Genomic DNA, 23,767 nt, shown 5'->3' on the forward strand with positions numbered 1-23,767 from the left:
CCAGCTTCCAAGGAGTCTCCGTGCTTTTCTCCATAGTGGCTGTACCAACTTACCTTCCCACCAGCAGTGTGAGGAGGTCCCCTTTTCTCCACACTCTCCCCAGAATTCATTGTGATGGCCATTCTGACTGGTGTGAGGTGGTATCCCAGTGCAGTATGGACTTGTGCTTCTCTGATAATTAGTGATGTTGAGTATCTTTTCATGTACCTGTTGGCCGTATGGATGTCATCTTTAGAGAAATGCCTATTTGACTTATGTTCAGTGATCACTATTTTTCACCCTAGTCATTTAAAGTGTCAGTGGGTATTTGTAAATAATCTTGTACAGTCTGATGTCCCCACGCGACAGCAGCTGGGATCTCACATCCTAGGACTTTCTTCCTACTGTTCCTGTCTTGTCTGAGATCCGCAGGACGTACATGCCAGTGTGTTGACTAAGTCTTCTCTTTTAAAAGTCTGGAATCTTCTGCTTTAGTTCCTTTTAGCATGTCTTTTGTTCAGAGCAGGGTGAGAATAACCCGGGGAAAAGGAACATGAGTCTAACCTCTGATGCAGTTTTAAGGCGAGAAGGGTAGGGGTTCAGAACTGGTTGATTCTTTCGTAATTAGTTTATTCCAGCGTAGCCAGTCTGGAGTCAGTCGATTCTTTCACATTTCAAAACTACGAGTCTCAGTCTCTCCCCCTGAAAGGATTTGTTAGCGGGGAAATTAAAGTCAAAATAAGTTATTGACACTTGCTTAGCTAATCACAGTTGCACATGTGGGGAAATCCAAATCCTCTTTAACTTTTCCACTTTTGAATTTTTTTTTTTAAATTTTAGCTTTATTTTTAAAAATCATTTGTTTACCTCTTTGTGGCTGTGCTGGGTCTTCGTCGCTGCATGGGCTTTTCTCGGGTTGCGATTCTCTGTTGTGGAGGGTGGGGGCTCCTCTCCAGTGGCGGTGCAGGGGCTCCTCTTGTGCAGCATGGGTTCTAGGGCTCTCGACTTCAGTAGTTGCCGCATGCGGGCTCAGGACTGGAGGCTCCCGGGCTCGGGGGCATGGACTCAGTACTTGTGACTCATCGGTTTAGTTGCTCTGAGGCAGGTGGGATCTTCCTGGACTAGGGATCGATCCTGTGTCTCCTGCATTGGCAAGCAGAATCGTTACCACTGAGCCACCAGGGAAGTCCTGAGTTTAATTGTTCATAGAGGCATAAATCACTTTGAATGATATGTAAGTCTCCTAGAAATACATCTTAAAATATTATGGCAAACAGGCATGCAGAAATTGTTTGCTTGTGGGATATGCATGTCTCGAGAGTTTAGCGTGGAGGTGCCTGTCCAGGCTACCCCGGCTCTCACGGGGCGGCCACAGCCGCTCTGTGGTGGGGGCCCTCCTGGGTGGGTGGGAGGGCCCTGCCCTGCCCTGCCCTTGGCCCTGGAGAGGCGCTGTGCACACGGCATGAGCCTTGGGGAGCCTGCCCTGGTCTCCCAGTCCTGCTCCCCCCGCGGAGAGGGCCTAGTCCGTGGACCCGTGGCTGCCGTTGCCTCCTGTGGTCTAATGTCCCGCTGGGCCCACCGGTCTGCTTCCGTTTTTGACCGCCATGTGGCTCCCGGGAGTCCATCGCCCCCAAGTGTCATCCTGGGGTCCCTCAAAGGAGCAGCGTGAGTGATGAGGTTTCCTGCTGGACCGCTTGCTGCTGGGTGTGTCCAGCGTTGGGTCACGTGCACCTGTATGTGGTGGGGACAGGGAAGCAGCCCACCGCCTGCGGGGCACGCGGGCACCTCTGTCTTGACCGCAGGGCTGAAGGTGTTTGCCGCAGGCAGCCCTTCACGGCCGCTCTTGTCCTCGGACGCCTGCTTCATCGCCTTGGAGTCTTTGTCTTTCTGAATGGAAGTGTGGTTGATTTACAACATCATGTTGGTTTCAGGTGTACAGCAAGGTGATTCAGCTATATATATAGTCTTTATTGCACATGTATGTACACAGAAAACTCATTTGTGGTACACAGCAGTACATGTTTGTGTCATACATGTACACAGCGCCTTTTTCTTTTCTGTGAGGTGGCCCCACGCATTACCCTGGAGTCCTGAGCTGAGGACTTCTCAGGCCCTTCTGCTGAGGATACGGGGGGCTCCCGGAGAAGGGCCCGCTCCACGAGGAGGCTGGCTGCAGCCCCCCACAGCTGCTGCACCCAGGGAGGCCAGCCCTCAGAGCCGTGGAGAGCTGACAGTGTTCTCAGTGAGAGGGCTTTGGGAGGAGAGACCTGGGGAAGAACACGAAGCAGGGACATTTCCCTAAAGAAAAGCAAAGTCACACGGACCTGCCAGCCCCATCGCCTGGAACCCTGCACAGAGCAAGCTCTGCCCCGCTGGCAGAGACTAGGCGGCCCACACTGCCACCCTGACAGCCCGTTACACACGTGTGTGCATATATGTGTGTGTGTGCATAGTACGGGCTTCCCTGGTGGCTGAGACATAGAGGATCCGCCTGCAATGTGGGAGACCCGGGTTCGATCCTTGGGTCAGGAAGATCCCCTGGAGAAGGGCCTGGCAACCCCCTCTAGTACTCTTGCCTGGAGAATCCCATGGACAGAGGAGCCTGGAAGGCTATATAGTCCATGGGGTCACAAAGAGTCAGACACGTGTATATGTGTATACGTATATACATATTCTTTTTCAGATTCTTTTCCTCTGTAGATTATTACAAGATACCGAGTCGAGTTCCCTGTGCTGTGCAGTAGGTCCTTGTTGGTTATCTATTATATGGACGTGTGTATGTTAATCCCAAACTCCTAATTTACTAATTTACACCCCTCCCCCCGCACCTTATATTCTTTCTTTAGTGCATTTTTAGCTTTGATAGATTTTGCCAGATTGCCCTCTGGAGGGGTTGAACTCTTTAAAAAATCTTTTCCAAATTATTTTTAAAATTTCTGAGTGACACACGAATATACTCTCTTCCAAAAAAAAAAAAATGGAAAGATTATCGATGCAGCAGAGTCCCTTTGGGTCGCCGGGGCGTCCACACCCGGCTCCCACCCGGGCCGCCCGCGTCCCCCAGGGCTCACTGCTGTCTGTGGTTGTTGGCTCACCCTGCGTCTCAGTAGCTCTGTTTCTGTGCCCTGTGGGTGGAAGCCACCGACAGGAAATCAACACGACTGGAGTGCGTGTGAGTGTGTGTGCGCTTGTTTAACAGACAAGCCATATTGTGCTGAACCCATCATTCCATAACGAGGCGTTTTCCTTGATGATACGTCGTAGAGGTCTTTCCGTGAGGTAGATCCCTCTCCCTCTATATTATTTGAGTTGTTTGCCATCAATTATTGTTTCAAAACTGCCTTTTGGGTGATTTGTTTAAGGGAAAAAGTTAGGATTTCATTAAACGCCCCAGTGATTTAAAAAAAAAAAAAAAATATATATATATATAGTTATAGTGCAAAATCTTTATGTGTGTATGTATTTCTCTTTTCAGATCTCAGAACGCTGATCTTCATAATGAAGGCTACATCTTGGAGTTGGATTGCTGTTCTTCCCTAGACCACCTGACGGACCAAAAGGCCCTCCCAGAGTTCATTAAGAAGGTCAGTGCTGCAGTCGATGGACCATGGGATGGGTTGGCTGGGCGTTCGCCCGAGGGGACTGCGGGTGGGCTGCGCTCCACAGGCCTGCTCTAACCTGGGGCTTCGGGAGGCCTTGCGGGGGCCGCCCTTTCCCACTCAGGCTGCCCCTGACCCTGGAGCAAGGTGGTTTCCCCCCGTCCCAGGAAGCCAGACCCTGTCTTTTTAGGGCGGGAGTGGCGTTAATAGCTGGCAGGCCTGCTGGCCCCACAGCCAGGAAGCCCTTCAAATCCTCAAGGCGGTGTGAGCCCCCAGCTCCCAGCTCCCACTCGCCCTGTGGGTCTTCACTGCCACGAGCCTCCTTCTGTTCCTAGAGCAAGCAGGAGTGTGCCACCGTCCAGCGACCGCTGGCATACGATCATCCTGGGGAAAATTGCCTCATTGCAAGGGGTTCATTTCCTGCCCACAAATGTGTCTGGTTTTGAACTGCTGTTTGGGCTGTATGAGGTTTCCTGCTTAATTGCAGGGTGCACTCAGTTTCAGTATGATGACATTTATGGTGGGAGGAATGTCCTTGCCCAGACTGGGGTAAAGTTCACTGCTTAATCCTCACCTTCTCCTCCCTACCCAGTCTTCCAAGATAATTGGCAGTTCCCCATCCTGTTGAGGTGATTAGGATATGTTTGAGATACAACCAGTCAATTGTTGTTCAGTCGCTCAGTCATGTCTGATCTGCAACCCCATGGACTGCAGCACGCCAGGCCTCCCTGTCCTTCACTATCTCCTGGAGTTCACTCAAACTCATGTCCATTGAGTCGGTGATGCCATCCAACCATCTCATCCTCTGTCGTCCCCTTCTCCTCCTGCCTTCAGTCTTTCCCAGCATCAGGGTCTTTTCTAGTGAGTCAGTTCTTTGCATCATGTGACCACAGTATTGGAGCTTCAGCTTTGGCATCAGTCCTTCCAATGAACACACAGGACTGATCTCCTTTAGGATGGACTGGTTTGATCTCCTTGTACTCCAAGAGACTCGAAAGAGTCTTCTCCAACACCACAGTTCAATCAAAAACATCAATTCTTCGGCGCTCAGCCTTCTTTATGGTCTCACATCCGTACATGATTACTGGAAAAACCATAGCTTTGACTAGATGGACCTTTGTCAGCAAAGTAATGTGTCTCCTTTGTAATATGCTGTCTAGGAGCAGCGCCTTTTAACTTCATGGCTGCAGTCACCATCTGCAGTGTTTTGGAGCCCTAGGAAAAAAAAGTCTGTCATTGTTTCCCTTGTTTCCCCATCCGTTTGCCAGTTGATTGGTGAATTAGCGAATCAGTCAACAAGTGAGTTTATTAGTAAATATCTTAGGTGGTCAGCATTGGGCCAGAAATGGTACAGTGTGCTGGGATGCAGAGAACAAAATTGTCATGGTTTCTGCCCGCACGTCCTCACAACGAGGAAATCTCTTCTGAACACGAGTGATGAGCCTGGGCAGGAGGGAAGCGGTGGAGACCCAGAGTGGCGTGGGGTCAGGGCGGTGCGTCAGGCCGTGAGTGGCAGGATGAGGTCTGATGGGGCTGCAGAGGGCCGGGGCGGGGGGTGGGAGCCGTCCCAGCAACGTGAGCAGCTCGTGTGAGGGACAGAGCAGGATGAAAGGAAGATTGGGGCCTCCTGCAAGAAAGGGGCGGTGAGAGGTGGGAGGACAGGCTAGAACTCAGCTGTGAAAGCAGCAGGAGTCGTGGAAAGTTCTGCAGAAGAGTGAAAGGATTGGGTGGTTCCTTTACACAGCCAGTAACTCTGGGTTTTTTACTGGGGGGAGAGGGGGTCACTCCCTGCCTCCCTCCCTTCAACCTTGTTGAGTGTTCAGGCTCTACAAGCACCCAGGGAATCATCACTCAGATGTGGTGGGAGCCAAGACCCGCAGCCCAGGAATCAGGTGACCTCTTTGGTCAGACATTTGGGTAATTTTACTTGGACAGTGGAAGATTCCTTCTGCTCTGCTTAGAATTCAGATCATTACTTAAGAAATTGTTCACACGTGTGTAAGCCTGAGAACACAGGTGCTTTCGACACTCTGGGAGATGTCTGTGTTAATAGAGCCATCTCCTTTGGATTTGCTGTGAATGACCTATCCTCATAAGCTTGGCGGGGACCTTCTAGAGGTGGGATTTCCCCATGATCTGAGTCCTGGGGAAGAACGGTTGTGGAAATGGTTTTGTAATGAGGATTCAGATGCTTAGAATATTTGAGGGCAAGTTGGTAGGATGGGGCATAGGTTCTGACCGTACCATCCAACAGGCTCTTTTAAAAACGCGTGATTTGGCACTTCTGTCTTAACCCAACCAGACCCTTGCAGGAAGGACCCTCTGCCTCGTAGCCATACAGGTCCTGAGCATCCTGGTGGGCGGACGCCCAGATGCTGTGTGTCTGCAGTTCCTGCAGGTGGGCATCTGTCCAACAGGATAGAACCTCAGAGTTACGATTGATATGCCCCAAAAGACGTCAGCTACTCGTGGATTAATTTTTACTTTTGTCCCACCATTCTTTCCCCGTGACTGACTATGTGTGGGGAAGAGTATCTCCTGGTTTGTTCAGTATTCGGTTAGATCAGTCATTGACTCCTGCTCATTTTGTGTTTGTATAAGAATTCTTTTATTAGCATTTAAAATTTTTTTTTATTTTTTTAATGAAATATTTATTTTTTTAATGAAATATAGTTGATTTGCCATATCATGTTAGTTTCAGGTGTACAGCGCAGTGATTCAGTTATTCATATATAGACACATGTATACTGCTGCTGCTGCTAAGTCGCTTCAGTTGTGTCCGACTTTGTGTGACCCCACAGACGGCAGCCCACCAGGCTCCCCCGTCCCTGGGATTCTCCAGGCGAGAACACTGGAGTGGGTTGCCATTTCCTTCTCCAATGCATGAAAGTGAAAAAGTGAAAGTGAAGTCGCTCAGTTGAGTCCGACTCTTAGCGACCCCATGGACTGCAGCCCACCAGGCTCCTCCGTCCATGGGATTTTCCAGGCGAGAGTACTGGAGTGGGATACCATTGCCTTTTCCGAGACATATGTATATGTATGTATATATTCTTTTTCAGATTCTTTTCCCTTATAGATTATTACAAAATATTCAATATAGTTCCCTGTGCTATACAGTAGGGCCTTATTGTTTATGTATTTTATATATAGTAACGTGTGTATGTTAATCCCAAAGTCCTAATTTATCCCTCCCCATCTCCCCGCCTTTCCCCTTTGGTAGCCGAAGTTTGTTTTCTGTATCTGAGGCTCTGTTTCTGTGTTGGAGATGAGTTCATCTGTATCTTTTTGTAGATTCCACGTACAGTGACATTGTATGGTGTTTGTCTTTCTGTCTGTCTGTCCGGCTGACTTCACTTAGTGTGACAATCTCCATAGCCTTCTGTTTTTAACATTTTGCAAACGATACACTTCTGAAGCCCACTGCGCCATCATGCCCCTGCCTCACCTGTGCCCACGGTTTTTCAAATAAACACGCCCGGGTTCAGGCAGGCTGGACAATCCTGCATGCAGGAAGCGTGCGGTTTCTGGCCCGTAACCAGTCTCCGGCTTGTCCCGGGGTCTCTCACCCTGTATCTCGATGGAGATGCAGTTCGGGGTCACGGTCAGCAGAGTGGGGGAAGCCCCCAGCCCACCCTGGATTGCCCAGGTGTGGAGGTGGCCTCGCCGTGTGATCCTGCCCCGTCTGTGGCTGGGGGCTCCCCCGGGAGGATCTGGCCCGTCTTGCTCTCAGTAGCAGCTGCGGCTCTGGTTTTCAGGCCTGTGATCATGACCACCAGGAGGAGCAGGACAAAACGATGGGACCGGGCCCTCCCTCTGCTCCTGTTTCATGTTGTTGGATGTGATTTCTGGGGAAAACACCACCTCTGGTGCAGCAAGGAGAGGAGCGTGGGGGCTCTCTGCGGGGCCAACAGCTGTTCATCCGATGGCAGGATTTCACGTGGGCGTAAAATTTGTCTGTCATCACACAGGAGGGCGACCACAGGAGTTCCCCGGGAAGAAAGATAGTAAAATAAATTTGTGTATTTTCCGTAAATATTTGATGAATGGCTTAGTCCCTACACACACACACGCATGGTGAAGCACTTGCTAATTGCCATTCACTCAGGCCAAGATGAAGCTGTGTCTCTGGCGGCTACTGCCTACAGCCGTTCCTTTTTATCTGGGTCATTATTCTGTGTGAAATAATGGCTCCTGTTCTTATGACAAGTAGATCCATCTTGCTATGAGACGGTAATTAACTCATTTTGTCGCTGTGCCATCATCCAGGAGAAGCTCATCTCCTCTGCACAGTAGAATTAAACTCAAAGCTACTCGAATTTTGTCCTTAAGAACAATGCCTCAGTATTGTTTTTTTTTTTTCCTGCCAAATGTTGTAAATGAGCAGCATTTTTGGATAGAGGACATAGATAGAGGGAGGTGAAGACATCTCATCATTTTCCACAATTAGGGAAAATAAAGCCATTTGTACCTGTGTCATGTAAAATGAGCTGAAGGTGCCAGGATTCACAGCCCCGCCTCATCACAATTTTGCACAGGGGGTGAAGCGAGTGGGTGTAAAGACGATGCTTTTCCTTTCCGTGTGGCCCAGTGGTGTTCTGGGCACTCTGATCGAATTAAATCTGGGCTCTTGCATTGTGTTTTTCCCCTCGTATCCCACTGTGCCCCATGCAGCCGGCCCTGGATGTGAATTATTTATTATGGACTGCAGAACATTTAAGATGCAGATTTATGGGCAGACTTGGAGAAAATGTGTTTTCCAAACCCTAGAACCGAATGCTCGAGAGACGGAGCTGCGGAGCTGGGAGAGCGTCAGCGCTGCGTCCTTGCTGTGAAACAAGGATTCAGCTGGCCACGTCCTCCCAGGGCCTGTTCTGTGTGGCGGGCGGGTCTGCGGGACACTTCGGGGATGCCCTGTCCTTGAGTTCCCCGAAGACTGTAGAGCAGGTGGGGTGATGGAGAATGAGGCACCTACGCGTTCATCTTCAGAGGGCTTTACATTCTTTGGAGCTTCCTGGGAACGTGCCTGGGTGTTTGGAAAGCACTTGAAACGTTGCAGAATCGCGCACAGTTTCTAGCTTGGGTTGCACGGTATTTGTGTCCCAGGGGCCACACTGGCAGGGATGCCCCCTTTCTAGATGGAGCTCGAGAGGGCGGGGGCTTCGTCTCAGGCTGGGACTGCAGAGTGATGAGCCCAGCTGCCCTTCTGTGGTGGGAGGGGGTGCGGGGCTCCAGCCGGTGGCCTGGGGGCTGGGGAATGATGGCTTTGAGCAGTGAATGAGGGATGCTCGCAGAGGGGAGCAGCCAGGTGGACAGTGCTGTTGCTGGTGTAGACCGAAGTGTGGCAGGAAGGCTCGAGGCTGAAAATGGGCCACGACCGGCCTGGCTGGAGTGTAGGATGGACAGGGGGTAGAAGAAGCCTGTTCTGTGTGCGGTTCTTCTGGTTATGGGGAAGGGACCCTGCTCACTGCTCAGTGGGGAGTGGGGCGGGGAGGGGGGTCCTTACTCTGAAGGTGCAGGAAGTGGCCTGGAGCCTCGGGCGGGGGAGCAGGGACTCCCCTGGGGCAGGAATAAGGGGGGAAGAGATGAGACGGTCTCTGTGTTCCATGCTGCTGGCGTCTGCCTATGCGTCTGTAGGTTGATTGAGTTATACCTGAGACTTGACTCCGCAGAGGGAAGCCCCCAGATGCAGACCCTCTGCTGGGGGGCTGTGACAAGCACTATGCTCTCAGCCCCCGTCTCACCCATCTGAAGGCCTGTCCACATTTTATGGGTGAATAAGGCTCGTTTGCTCGGAGTTTCCCCGAAAAGGAGGAGTGGGTTGGGACTCAATCTGTCTGGTCTGGGGGCCACCCCGAGCCCTGCTGCCGCCTCTGGGGAGCCCTCGGGGCCCAAGAGGATGCTGTCTGAGCCCCAAGGGTGGGTGGACTTGGAAGCAGCTGGGTGTCTTGTGTCTGGTACATGGGGAAAGACTTTGGAGCAACTTGAGGGTGTCTCCTCGGGGGAGGCTGGGGCTCTGAGCTTGGCTGCCTGGGGGAGAAAGTCTCACCCCTGCCCTGGTCCCCCTGGACGTCAGGGCCTCACCCCCAGGCCTCAGGTTCCACCTTTCTTTCCCAGATTCCGTTTACAGTGAAGCTGCAGGATCTAGTGATTGATGCTTAGAACAGGGTGTTGGCTCTCACTGGACCACAGAGCCTTTAGAACATCGACACGGGAGGAAGGGAGGCAGGCCCCTGCCAGGTACTGGGGGGTGCAACATGAGGTCGGAAACCAGGGAGTGGGGGCACCTCAGGTTAGATACCAGAGAGTCGGGGCATCTCAGGTCAGATACCAGGGAGTGGGGGGCACCTTGGGGTCAGACACCAGGGAGCGGGGGGCACCTCGGGGTCGGAAACTGGCGGCCTGGATTAAACTGCAGGTGTTGTCTTTCGGCTATCGTACTGCTTCCGTCTTGTTCTAGAGAAGTCACAGACGCTTCAGATCTCTGCAGTTTGTCTATGAAACTCCGCCTGTGGTGTCTAAGTGACTCACCGTTTCTTGTGATTGGTTGTTGAGTATTCCAGGCTTCATTTCTCCAAGTGCTGCGTGGGGTCTTGTTTTCAAGATGCTGACCCAGAGTGAAAGGGAAATTATATTGAAAAGCTTCTGTTTCATCACTGTTCCCCCGCCTGCTCTGAAACCTAGGGAATCACGACGTTTTTCGCAGGCTGCCTTGGCAGGACGACGTGGGTGTGTGGTTCTAGCCTTGAGGGTGCCCTTGGCGTGGAGGGAGGCTGGCCAGGGTGGAGAAGCGGCCGGGGCTGGGGTGTCCTGTTCACCGTTATGTCTCCATAACTCAGTGCATATTTGTCAAGCGATTGAACAAACGGGAAGCGGGAAGCAGAGCTGTGTCACTGAGACTCTGTGTCGTAGAAGGGGTGGAGGCCGACGTGATGCTCGGTGACTGGTGAGGTGTCGGGGGGGTCTTCCGTGAGGATGAGGACCATGCGGCCCCGAGGAGCCGTTTGGGACAAGAGGCAATGAGGTTGGCGATGGGTGTGCGGTCGCCGAGGGGCCCGGGAGCCAGGGACCCTTGTGGGAATGTTCCAGAAGGCAGCTGGAGCTAGGGAAAAGGCGGCAAACAGGGATGTGGTCGACAGAGGGCAGGTGAGTTGACAGGGAAGTGGTCTGGGGGGTCGTCCTGGGGGGCACGTGCCCACCTCCCATGGGCAGGCACCACACCACCCCAGTGCACGGCTGCCTCGTGGAAGAGACAGCCAGGATCTCCGGAGGTTTCCTGCGGCGTGGCTGGATGGTGGGTTGGCTTCGTTTTAGAGACGTGGGTGAGGCTTTTGGTTTTCTGATCGGGGAGTCTCTTGGTTTCTCCATGTGAGGAGGTAGGTCCTCAGAGAACTACGGGATCCTAGCCCAGGATCGCTCAGATCCTCTGTGGTGGAGGGCTGGGTTTTCTTTGTGTTCGGTTTTTTCCAGTCTGTTGAGGAGCAGCGCCCCTGTGAGACGAGGTGACACGCAGCGGCGGTGGCGACGAGCTGGAGAAGGTCTTGACGCTCCCTCTTGTTTCCTGTCCGCGGCTCATCCCAGGCTGGTAGCAGACACTTGTGCTGTGCGAGTTCACTCGTCTCTGCCGAGGAAAGAAGGGAGAGCTCCAGGGAGGAGCCAGAGAAGGAGGGAGACGAACTTCTAACAGAAGCAGGGCAGAAAGGGAAGAGATCGGGGGCACCGCGGCAGCAGGACAGGGGTCCCGTTGGAACTCAACTGGGGGCTGGCCCACGGGCTTCGGCCACCGGATGCCACTCCTAAATCGTACAGGAGCAGTTTTAAGTGTGCAGCATGCAGGGGCCCCTCTGCCGTGGGTTTACGAGTAAGTTTAGAGGACCTCCCTGGCGGTCCAGTGGTTAAGACTCTTCACTTCCAACGCAGGGGGTGCAGGTTCGATCCCTAGTCAGGGAGCAAGGATCCCACTTCCTGAGGGGTATGGCCAAAAAATAAATACATAAAAATAAAATAACACTCCCCCCCCCACCACCACCAAAAAGGGGGCTTCCCTGGTGGCTCAGATGGTAAAGAATCTACCTGCAATGTGGGAGACCTAGGTTCAATCCCTGAGTCGGGGAGATCCACTGGAGGAGGGCATGGCAGCCCACTCCAGTATTCTTGCCTGGAGGATCCCATGGACAGAGGGGCCTGGAAGGCTACAGTCCATGGGGTTGCAAAGAGTGGGACACAGCTGAGCGACTGAGCGCACCATCAAAAAGAGTAAGTTTAGAAACAGAAAGAGTGGTTAAGATAGAATCCAGGTCTAAGACATTCTTGTTAGGTTGTTTTTAATAGGCGGTTTGAGCATCTGTAAAAGCTGGAAGGTACTGGTAGAGAAAAGTTGGTGAAGTCAGAGGCGATAAAGAGAAGGCAGGTCGGAGGAGGGCTGAGCTGCGCACAGGGCGCTGGACACCCTACCGCTTGAGGCTGGGGGGTTGGCGGGAGGGCGTCCCAGGCTGGCAGGCTCATGGTGGAGGGAGTATTGCAGGAGCCTGGAGGCCTGTTTGCTTGTGAAGTTCCTCTCCAGCTGTATTCACTGGCCCGCGAGCTCGCTATTCTGAACAGCGGGAGGTCAAGTAAGAAGGGCCTGCTTGTCTAGATCCCTCCCCTGGCATGAGACCAACTCCTGCGCTTCATGTTTGCCCTGTTCTGAGACCTGGGGTTCCTTCCTGTTTCTGTGACCAGACCTTTGATGTGGTGTCCGGGGAGGCTTTGTGAGCCAGTCCTGGTCACAGGAGGCTTACAGCGTGGTGGGGAGCGGATCGTCACAAAGGTTGGGGTCGCATCGCAGAGGGTTGTGCCAGGAGTAGAGCCCGGCGTGGGTGGGTGGGAGGAGGGGCTGTGCGCCAAGCAGCGAGTTTGCCCTGAGCTCCGAGGGGTGAAGGGGTGAGCACAGCAGACACCCAGACACCGTGAGCACTGGAAGGGCTTGGGGTGCGGCCATGGGGTGAAGGGGGCGTGACTGCTTAGTGGAGCACAAAGGAGGCTGGACTGTGGAGCTCAGAGGTGCGGCTGGGGACTTAGGACTCAGGTTAGCGGGACCCTCGGGCCAGGCTCGGGATTGGGGGTGTTCTCCCAAACACAGGGGAGAGCTACTGGGGGGCTTCAAGGAGGAGCTGAAGCACAATACCAAACTTATGTTTAATTTGCCTTCTGGACACTTGTGGCTCAGCTGGAAAAGAATCTGCCTGCAATGCGGGAGACCTGGGTTCGATCCCTGGGTTGGGAAGATCCCCTGGAGAAGGGAAAGGCAGTAATCTGGCCTGGAGAATTCCATGGATTGTATAGTCCACGGGGTGGCAAAGAGTTGGACACGACTGAGCGACCTTCACGTTAACTTTACCTTTAGAAAAGATCAGAATGGTTGCGAGGTGGAGACTGGATTGGGGGCCGGGTGGGCTTGGTGAGGACCCTGCTGGAATGTCTCTGTGTAGGTGGTTAGGTTGTAGCTTAGCTTACAGTCTCAACAGCGTCACGACAGAGATGTGGATGGATTGAAGGAGTGCGGAGCCAGGGGGATCACCCGGGCTGCTTACGGGTTGGATGACGGCGTGGTCAGGAGTGGACAGGCTGGTTTGGCTCGTGTTGCTGAATAAATGGAGGGCCTCTGCTGAGATTAGAAAGTCTGGGCAACAGGCCGTTTCTGTGGTCCTGGAGCTCAAGGCAGGGGTCTGGGCTGGAGACACCGTCTGGCAAATGGCGAGTGATGCTGTGGTCATGATGAGGTCACTTAGGAGGAAGCGGGTGAAGGAGGAGGACTTCCATCTGAGCCCCGAAGAATTCCAGCATCCGCTGCTGTGCAGAGAAAGGAGGCGGGAAGTGAGTGCTGGAGAGGTCCTGGGGAAGCTGGGGAGTGCGGGTGATGAGGCCAGGGTGATTCAGCAGGCTGCCTATTTGGTGCCTCTGAGACCGAAAGGCAGAAAGAGCCATCTGTTTCTCATGGAAGCTGATTTTGGTGGCCTTTTCTCTCCTGATACCTACTTCACAAGGCCTGATCCAAATGTCTTTGAGTTGTCATTAAACACCACAGGCCCTTTCCTCTGAAGAACTCCTGTGAGTTCCTGTGTTATCCCCAGGATGGTTCTGAGATTTTTTATTTGTTTCACTTTTAAATTTAAGGGGCTCTTTCTTTCCACAGGCTTGCTGAGTTCACATCATTGTTCTCCTTCATGTAATGTTTACAACAACTGAATTTTAATATCTGATTGAGGGTTAGACCTTGACCACATAAAAAAGGCATTGAAATTTTATGTAATTTTTTATCCTTTAGAGCACATTTCACATGAAAGAAAATGATAGCAGACCTTATCACTCAATCAGAAGAAAAAATCAGCTTGGGATTTGTAAAAATGGCGTTTAGATGTGCAGAGAACAGGGTGGCCTGCGGCTGCCTCTGTGCTCAGCCTTCAGGCCTGCGCGCCTTTGTGGTCTCTGCAGGGGAATCGCCAAATCCAAGGAGTCAGACTCTTCTAGAGGCCAGTGGAGCACACAGAGGCTGGAGGGGAAATGGGAAGTCAGCCGGAACGAGGTGACCAGATCTGTGCCTGAGAACGCTTTGTTCCAGAGAGAAGTGAGGCCTGGACATAAGGCTGGCCTCCCAGGGGGCCCTCCACCCTCCCGTGTCGCTTTGGGCCCCTTGCGATGGCTGCTTCTCCTCCGTCCCAACTTGTCAGTGGGAATGTGGAGGTGCCAGGGCTCCTGTGACTTTACCTGAGGCCAGGCGTTAGGTGGGCGGGAAGCCAGCCCAGGAGCTCCTGCAGGTGAGGCCTGGCTCCCATAACTGCCGAAATAGGTCCCAGAGAGAGTCTGCGATAGACAGGTTAGGATGACCACCAGGTCTGGGCTTCCACTGCCTCTGAACCATACTTACAACAGACAGCCATGTTCCTCTGGGCTGGGAGTGGGGGTGGGGGGGATCAAAAACCCTGAAGATCTGAGCGACTTCCTGCTGAGCCATCACTTCTTGACCCATGCTCCTCCTGCAGCATCCATTGGAAAAAGAGGTTCTTCAGTCCAGAATGTTTGGGAAACAGGCCTGGTGTAAGCCCTCCTGAGGGTTCTGAAGCTCCTCAGGAAGAGTCAAGTCTCTGACAAGGTCTGCAGTACTTAGCTTAACTGGGTATTTCTCAAAGGTCATTTAAGAACTTTACCCTTGCTTCTCTTTCTCCAAATACCGCTTTATATCTTGGTGCATGCTGGCGAAAGTGTTCCAAGTCAACAAGGAGCTCATGGAACACTCATGGACGGTCACAGGTGGTCAGCAGGCGGCAGGGGTGGTCTCCTCTCTTTTTACAGTGGCTCCTAATACTAACTGTCTCCTCTGCACAGAACTGTCCTAAGCCCCCAAGAGTGGGGTACCTGATTGTATTTTCTTGCTTCCACTAAAACAAGTCTTTCCACCTAGACTCTTGATGTTCAGTTCATTTCAGTTCAGTCGCTCAGTTGTGTCCGACTCTTTGCAACTCCATGGACTGCAGCACACCAGGCCTCCTTGTCCATCACCAACTCCCGGAGTTTATCCAAACTCATGTCCATTGAGTCGGTGATGCCATCCAACCATCTCATCCTCTGTCGTCCCCTTCTCCTCCCACCTTCAACCTTTCCCAGCATCAGGGTCTTCTCCAGTGAGTCAGTTCTTCACATCAGGTGGCCAAAGTATTGGAGTTTCAGCTTCAACATCAGTCCTTCCAATGAACACTCAGTACTGATTTCCTTTAGAATGGACTGGTTGGATCTCCTTGCAGTCCAAGGGACTCTAAAGAGTCTTCTCCAACACCACAGTTCAAAAGCATCAGTTCTTCATCGCTCAGCTTTCTTCATAGTCCAACTCTCACATCCATACATGACCACTGGAAAAACCATAGCCTTGACTAGACGAACCTTTGTTGGCAAAGTAATGTCTCTGCTTTTCAATATGCTGTCTAGGTTGGTCATAACTTTCCTTCCAAGGAGCAAGCGTCTTGGTGGAACTTTTTCCTAGTCTCCATCCACACCTCCAGCAGAGAGGAGATTTGAAGCTGGGCAATTAAACACTCCCCTTCTCTCGTCCCCTCCCCAGACAGACACGTGCTTGGTGCTTTGGTCACCCTTCCGTTTCTTTAATAACAGACATGGCAACCTTCTAACACCTGATCAGCACAAACTGGGTCCTTGGGTCTGTTGACAGCTGTGGACTTGTGGACGGCGTTTGCTCTGCTGTCTGGGTTGGTCCCAGCTTATCTGACTTTGGTCTTTGGACTTTTTCTCCCCCTTTCTGCTTTCTCCCACCCTCACCCCACCCCTCCAGACTTCTATCATAGTTGTTCATCAGATCTTCAAATATACTGGTTTTTCCAGCTTTTGATTTTCATTCTTTTATCTCTCCCCTATAGCCCCTAATCAAAAGTGGCATTTTCAAATTATTATATACAGGATGGATAAGCAACAAGGTCCTACTGAACAGCACAGGAACTATACTCAATATCCTGTGATAAACCGTGGTGGAACAGAGTATGAACAGAATGTATATTAAACTGAATCACTTTTCTGTACAGCAGAAATTAACACAACATTGTAAATCAACTCTACTTCAATAACATTTTTTTAAGAAATGGCATTTTATTCCTTAGCTGTGCTGGCCAACAGAAATATAATTTGAGCCCCCTGTATCATTTGGGCTTCCCTGGTGGCTCAGATGGTAAAGAATCTGCCTGCAATGTGGGAAATGCAGGTTTGATCCCTGGGTCAGGAAGATCCCCCTGGAGAAGGGAATGCTGCTACTGCTGCTAAGTCACTTCAGCCATGTCCGACTCTGTGTGACCCCATGGACTGCAGCCTACCAGGCTTCTCCATCCATGGGATTTTCCAGGCAAGAGTACTGGAGTGGGTTGCCATTGCCTTCTCTGGGAGAAGGGAATAGCTACCCACTTAAGGAAATGGCAACCCGTTCCGGTACTCTTGGGACAGAGAAGCCTGGTAGGCCAAAAGTCCTTGCGGTCGCAAAGAGTTGGACATGACTGAGCGACTTCATTTTCACTTTCCAGTATTCGTACCTGGAGAATCCCACGGACAGAGGAGCTTGGTGGGCTACAGTCCACGGTGTCGCAAAGAGTTGGACACAACTGAGCAACTGGCACTTTCACTTTCGAATTTTCTAGTAGCCCTGTTAAAAAAAAGGAAAAACAAAGGTGAAATTAATTTTAGTAGTATATTTAGTTTAATCCAGTGTATCCGTTATGCTATGTTTTCAGCATCCAATGAGATGCTTTATGTTCCTAAAAACCACAGTGTGGTGTGTATTTTACGCTTGGGTCATCTCTCAGTTTGGATGCTAAATCTTCAGTGAAGTGAAATGGCCTACAAAATAGAGTTGTGTTTAACAGAAAAGTAGTTTCTATAGCTTAAGTTTTTAAATTTAAATTCATTAAAATTCAATAAAACCAAGAGTTCGGCTCCGTAGTCACAGCAGCCCCGTGACCCGTGCTCAGAGGCCGTGTGTGGCTGCTGGGAACTGTCTGGGACAGTGTGGTTTGTAGGGCTCATTTGTTTAAACAGTTTTCAGTTCTCCGTGTTTTCTAAGTTGACACATAATATTTACAGTCATGAGTCTCATCAGCCCCAAGGAGAAGGAGTGTTTATTAGATAACTGAAGAAGATTTTGCCCATGGAAAGATCCAAAAAAATAAGTTGGGTCATTACTATATAACGTTTGAGGAATATATTTGAAATAATTAAATTTCCTTTTAGAATGTTAATTATTAATTTAGTTTTCATGCATATTTTACATTATCTAAAAATACATAAATTTGGAAGTAGTACTCCCCCACCCCCGTGTTTTATGAAAGTGTTAGTCGCTCAGTTGTGTCTGAACTGGTCCACAGCTGGGATGGTAAAGAATCTACCTGCAATGCAGGAGACTTGGATATGATCCGTGGGTCAGGAAGACCCCCTGGAGAACCAAAGGGCAACCCACTCCAGCATTCTTGCCTGGAACATCCCATGCACAGAGGAGCCAGTCCGTGGGGTTGCAAAGAGTCGGACACGACTGAGCGACTGACACTTCCACTTTCCCCGTGTTTGCATTTCGTGAAACAATTTTATTCCTACACTTTTCATGCATCTTTGCTCTCAGTGTCGCTGTCATCGCCAGAGGGACTTCTGGGAGCTTCTCACACAAGTTTCAAGCTCATCATTTTCACTTTCATCCAAATCATGTGGAATTCGGCGCTTTTCAAATTCAAGAACAATGTATCACGGCTCTAAGTCCTAAGAGCCCATCCATTTAATGTTAGGACGGTCTCTTTTTCTTATCTAGCTCATAAATAAATGAGAAATCTCTGGAATGCAGCTGTTTAATCTGTGTTTCTCTTTTTTAAGTTTCTTTATTAAAAATAACAAATATAAAAAATAACAAATACAGGAGGATGCATAAATCGTAAGTGGACAACTCAGGGAGTGTGCAGAAGGTGTACGAACCCGGGTATCCAGCACGCAGGTCGAGAGGTAGAACAGCTCAGGGACCTCCTGTGGCAACTCCCGTCGATCCCCTCCCTCTCTTCCCCAGAGGCAGCTCTGTCTGGTTTTCAGCACCGAAGCTTAGTTTGCTTGGTTTGGGACTTGATGTAAGAGTGGCCTTTATAAATCACATCTTTTGCTCGACACTGTCGGATTCGTCCACGTCCCAATATTTCATTTGCACTTGTGTATAGAATTCTTTGCATTGCTTTGAAAAGTGGTCTTTATGAAGCATGCTTACCACAGCTCCTCACATTTTTTTTTTTTAATGCTATAGGAATTACTTAAAGTTCTTGTTGAATGTATTCCCCTCCTTTTAACGTCAAGTCCATCAGATGACTTCAATAAATGCCCCCAACCAGCCGGAACCACTGTGCTTTTTCCCCAGTCAATATTTGTTGTTCAAAATACAGTGACGGAGTCCTTGTGTTGTGAGAGTTTGTAAAAGTCTGTGAACGCATGAAGTAGTTCCCTCTTTTCTGAGAAGTGACTCTCAGGGAGTAAAACTCAGGGCTCCCCAGGTTGCTTCCAGGAGATGCAGCGTGTGACTCTGTGTGGCCTGTGTATTTCCTCTTTCAGCCCGCTGTGAACTGGGCCATCAAGTTGTGGTTATTGAATCTGGTCTAACTGTTGGCAAGGGACGTCGCTTTTATGGACCCCTTTTGCCTCACTATATATCTGCTTGGCTGACTCCTTGCTTTCCTTCACATCTTTGCTCAAGTTCACCTTCTCAGCACCCTGACCATCACTTTATTTATTGTTAATTGAAGTATAGTTGATTTACAGTGTTTTCTTAGTTTCATGTGTACTGCAAAGTGATTTAGTTACACACACACACACACACACACACGCACACACATGTTCTTTTCAGATTCTTTTCCCTATAGGTTATTACAAGATATTGAGTAGAGTTTCATGTGCTCTACGGTAGATCCTTCAGGTCCGTTCAGTTCAGTCGCACAGTTGTGTCCAGCTCTCTGCAACCCCATGGACTGCAGCACGCCAGGCCTCCCTGTCCATCACCAGCTCCCGGAGTTTACTCAAACTCATGTCCATTGAGTCCGTGATGCCATCCAACCATCTTATCCTCTGTCGTCCCCTTCTCCTCCTACCTTCAGTCTTTCCCAGCATCAGGATCTTTTCAAATGAGTCAGCTCTTCGCATCAGGTGGCCAAAATGTTTGAGTTTCAGCTTCAGCATCACTCCTTCCAATGAATATTCAGGATTGATTCCCTTCAGAATGGACTGGTTGGATCTCCTTGCAGTCTAAGGGACTCTCAAGAGTCTTCTCCAGCACCACAGTTCAAAAGCACCAATTCTTCAGTGCTCAGCTTTCTTTATAGTCCAACTCACACATCCATACATGACTACTGAAAAAAAACATAGCTTTGACTAGAGGGACCTTTGTTGGCAAAGTAATGTCTCTGCTTTTTAATATGCTGTCCAGGTTGGTCATAGCTCTTTTTCCAAGGAACAAGCGTCTTTTAATTTCATGGCTGCGGTCACCATCTGCAGTGATTCTGGAGCCCCAGAAAATAAAGTCTCTCACTGTTTCCATTGTTTCCCCATCTATTTGCCATGAAGTGATGGGACCAGATGCCATGATCTTAGTTTTTTGAATGGTAAGTTTTAAGCCAACTTTTTCACTCTCCTCTTTCACTTTCATCAAGAGGCTCTTTAGTTCCTCTTTGCTTTCTGCCATAAGGGAGGTGTCATCTGCATATCTGAGGTTATTGATATTTCTTCTGGCAATCTTGATTCCAGCTCGTGCTTCATCCAGCCCAGCGTTTCTCATGATGTACTCTGCATAGAAGTTAGATAAGCAGGGTGACAGTATACAGCCTTGACGTACTCCTTTTCCTATTTGGAACCAGTCTGTTGTTCCATGTCCAGTTCTAACTGTTGCTTCCTGACCTGCATACAGGTTTCTCAGGAGGCAGGTCAGGTGGTCTGGTATGCCCATCTCTTGAAGAATTCTCCACAGTTTATTGTGATCCACACAGTCAAAGGCTTTGGCATAGTCAATAAAGCAGCAATAGATGTTTTTCTGGAACTCTCTTGCTTTTTCGATGATCCAGTGAATGTTGGCAATTTGATCTCTGGTTCCTCTGCCTTTTCTAAATCCAGCTTGAACATCAGGAAGTTCTCAGTTCACGTACTGTATCTATTTTCTATATAGTAGTTTGTATGCCTGATAGCTCAGTTGGTAAAGAATCAGCCTGCAGTGCGGGAGACTCTGGTTTGATTCTTGGGTTCCTGGGAAGATCCCCTGGAGAAGGGATAGGCTACCCACTCCAGTATTCTTGGGCTTCCCTTGTGGCTCAGCTGGTAAAGAATCCGCCTGCAATGCAGGAGACCTGTGTTCTATCCCTGGGTTGGGAAGATCCCCTGGAGAAGGGAAAGGCTACCCACTCCAGTAATCTGGCCTGGAGAATTCCGTGGACTGTGTAGTCTATGGGTTCGCAAAGAGTCGGACAGATTGAGTGACTTTGACTCTCACTTTCAAATGTGCATCTGTTAGAAGAGGACCACAAGCCTCCCTCCCCACCCAAGGGTTGCCCTTCATTCTACTCGATTTCTCTGGTATCTCTCTCGCCTCCTAAGATACTTTGCCATTTTTACTGAACTATCGTATTATTTCCTGTCTCTTTTTTTTCCATGCCATGAAGAGTGTGGGTTATAGAATAGATACTCAATGGATATTTATGGAATGACAGTAACAGCCGCGGATTCCCGAGGCTTCAAAGGTGTTAGAATTGTATAGAGAGAGATGCTTGGGGGGGGGGCTTTCTTGGTGGCTCAGTGGTAAAGAATCTGCCTGCAACGCAGGAGCTGCAGGAAATGCAGGTTCTATCTGTGGGTTGGGAAGATCCCCTGGAGGAGGGCATGGCAACCCACTCCAGTATTCTGGCCTGGAGACTCCCATGGACAGAGGAGCCTGGCGGGCTGCAGTCGTTAAGTCACAAAGGGTCAGACACGACTGAGCGACGAAGCAGGAGCTCAAACGGGTGGTTTCGGGCGTGAGGCAGGACGCCGAGGAGATGAATGCACGTGTTTTCTCCTTCATGTCTCTCGCTTTGGGGTGGTTGAAGCTTGAGCCAGGGCCCCGGAAGTGACTTGGGAGGGTTACAGTGTCACCGGTTTGCCGGCCTCGTGTTTACAAATACGGAATTGGCTGTTCTTGCCAGGAAAGTTTCCAAAGTGACACACCTGGCGTGCAAAGATATCTGTGTTTTCTGGGAGGGGCCCTGGTGTGAGCGCTGATTATGCAGTGTTGGTGAACACACGTGGTAGCCGACGGGTTTACAGCCGGGGTTGAACTTCCCCATCTGGATTGCTGGGAGGTGCCGAGCCGCCTTGCGCACTGAGATCTCCTGTCTGCCAGATTTGTGTGCGATCCAGCACGGATAACAAGTGTGCGAATTTGGACAAACCTCGAGGCACATGGAGGGTGGGGCGCCTCGTCTGAGGGCTGGGGCTCTATTCTGGCAGGCTATTTCTTGTTCCCAAACTGGAAGGTTTCAATTTTATTGCTCGAGATCGTGTGGAATCTTTTCGGAGGGCTTCGAGGGCCGTTGTGACAGGTTTACGGCCCATGTAAGGGTTTCCCCTCCTCTGCCTTTGGGAAAATTCCCCCTCAGAGAGCTGGGTCCCCTTAGGACCCGTCAGGGGTGCTGAGGCTGGCTTGGGGAGGAGGGAGCACTTTGCATGCTAAGCACCCAGTTCCAGAAACTGATGAGCCGCCTCCAGGAGAAATCTGGAACTTAAAAGTCTGGTTCCAGAGTTTTCTCCCGACTCCAGTAAAGCAAACCTGTTGCTTAATGAATCACGGACATATGGGTGGCACACAGCATTTTCTCAGATTCTTGGTTTTCTTCTCTTTCAAATGAAGACAAACATTTCCCCTTCCCCTCCCTCTCCCCCTAGCCCCCTGTGACCAGCTTTCTACTCTGTGTTTCTGTGAGTCTGACTTTTTCAGATTTCGCATGTCAGGGATATTTGCTTTTCTTTGTCTGGGTTATTTCACTTAGTGTGATGCCCTCCAGGTTCATCCAGGTTGCTGCAAGTGGCAGGATTGTTCTTTTTAATGGTTGGATCGTGTTCCATTGTGCACACGTAACACCTTTCCTGTAAGTAGGACCATTATTGGTGGCAGTGTGCATGTTATCGATGGGGACAGTAAGGATGTTATCGGTGGGGTGATAAGGATGTTACTGAACTCAGGGAGGTAAAACAAGTTTTATGAAGAAAACTCCTTCTAAGCAAGATTGGGATGTGGTGGATACAAGGAGTAGACATCAAAAGAAATACACCTGAAGAGATGGAAAAGCATTAAAAGCAAGTGTTTAAATATATTCCTGGTAAAAAGTAAGGGTAGCTTTTGGTGGAACTTTTCATTGTTCAGTTGGCATATAAACTTCATTTCAAAGACTTCCCGGTTTAAATGCGAGTTGCAGTTGCTGCTCTAACTTCTGAGGCACTCCTCAGAGGGCAAGGAAGGGGTCTCTTTAGGGCGCCTTAAGAATACAGATGGATTTTTTCCTGAAGCCTCAAGCACAGGATTTCCCTGTGACTTTTTCCGAGTCTGATGGAGACTGGGAATGCGGGCCGCGTTCTGTGTGGTTCCCAAGTAGTAAAACATCATCACTAATTCATGGGCTGCGCATTTGCATCTTGCAGTAAACAAGAACCAGGCCTCCCCGTGCCTGGAGTTTTGCTCAGCCGGTTAATAATGTAGGGCTCTATAGGGGCCGCGCTTACCTCCCCATGCCCCCCGCCCGCCCCCACCCCCGACCTGCTTGCGCCAGCCATTCAGATGGATCATCACAAACGGAGAGGCTAATTACAAACTGCTCTTACCTCTTTATTAAAGCGGGTCCCGGAGGCCCACGCCTTGGAAGCAGTTGTGTTATCCTGTTTACATTTCTGCGTGTTTGCAAATGCTCCCAACTGCCTGCTTGACAAAGGACTGTGGATTTTGCTATAAGAAATTACTGCAGTCTGTGTCTTCCTGTGGGTGTGAGTTGGTGAGGATTACTGAATTTAGGAGGATGTCTGTTGCTGCGTAACCACCACCTCAAAACCCAGTGGTTTACAGCCACATTCATGGATTTTGCTCACAAATGTGCAGCTTGGGCAGGACTTGGCAAGACTGTTAATCTCTGCTCTCCATGGTATCCCCTGGTCAGTGGCTGGGGACTCCACTTTCAAGATGGTGCACTCACACCATTGGCAAGTAGTTGCTAGGCTACAGGCCTCTCCATAGACGACTTGGGTTTCCTCAAAACATACAGCTGAGCTCTTCCCGAAAAACAAGGTGGAAGTTCATGGAAATGTTATGACCAGGCCTCAAAAGTCACATAGTGTCCTTCTGACTTTACTCATTGGTGGAGAGCCATACGGGTCCAAGGAGACGGATGTAAACGCTGCCTCTTGATGGGGGAGTGACAGGGTTCTAGCAGGTCATGGGCGGGTGAGAGACATCTTTGGAAAATACAGCCTGCCACAGACATGAATTCAGACATCTGTGTTCATTTACAGTTCATTCTACTAGGAGAGAACTTTGAGATCATTTAGGGCTCATAGAATTAAAAATATGAAGGCATGAAGTGGAAATAGGAGTTGAGTATTGAATATGAAGGGCATTGAATTATTGGGCATTG

At 50.1% G+C, this 23,767-nt stretch overlaps 1 protein-coding gene across 9 annotated transcripts in view; it reads left to right on the forward strand.

Moving 5' to 3' along the window:
• The window catches only part of RFTN1 (raftlin, lipid raft linker 1), a 228,674-nt gene that overhangs the window by 118,512 nt on the left and 86,395 nt on the right, over positions 1-23,767 (forward strand). For 8 of the 9 annotated variants that reach the window (XM_086390607.1, XM_086390419.1, XM_086390685.1 and 5 more), the window contains one exon: positions 3,455-3,563. In XM_086390607.1, the coding sequence (XP_086246733.1) occupies positions 3,455-3,563 (109 nt within the window). Of the gene's footprint in view, positions 1-3,149; positions 3,259-3,454; positions 3,564-23,767 lie in introns of those variants that run through there. The other variant, XM_086391014.1, reaches the window with a different exon arrangement.

Source organism: Bos grunniens, chromosome 1, assembly GCF_055505025.1.
Source record: "Bos grunniens cultivar Pamir isolate PY7600 chromosome 1, Bosgru_T2T1.0, whole genome shotgun sequence".
NCBI lineage: Eukaryota > Metazoa > Chordata > Mammalia > Artiodactyla > Bovidae > Bos > Bos grunniens.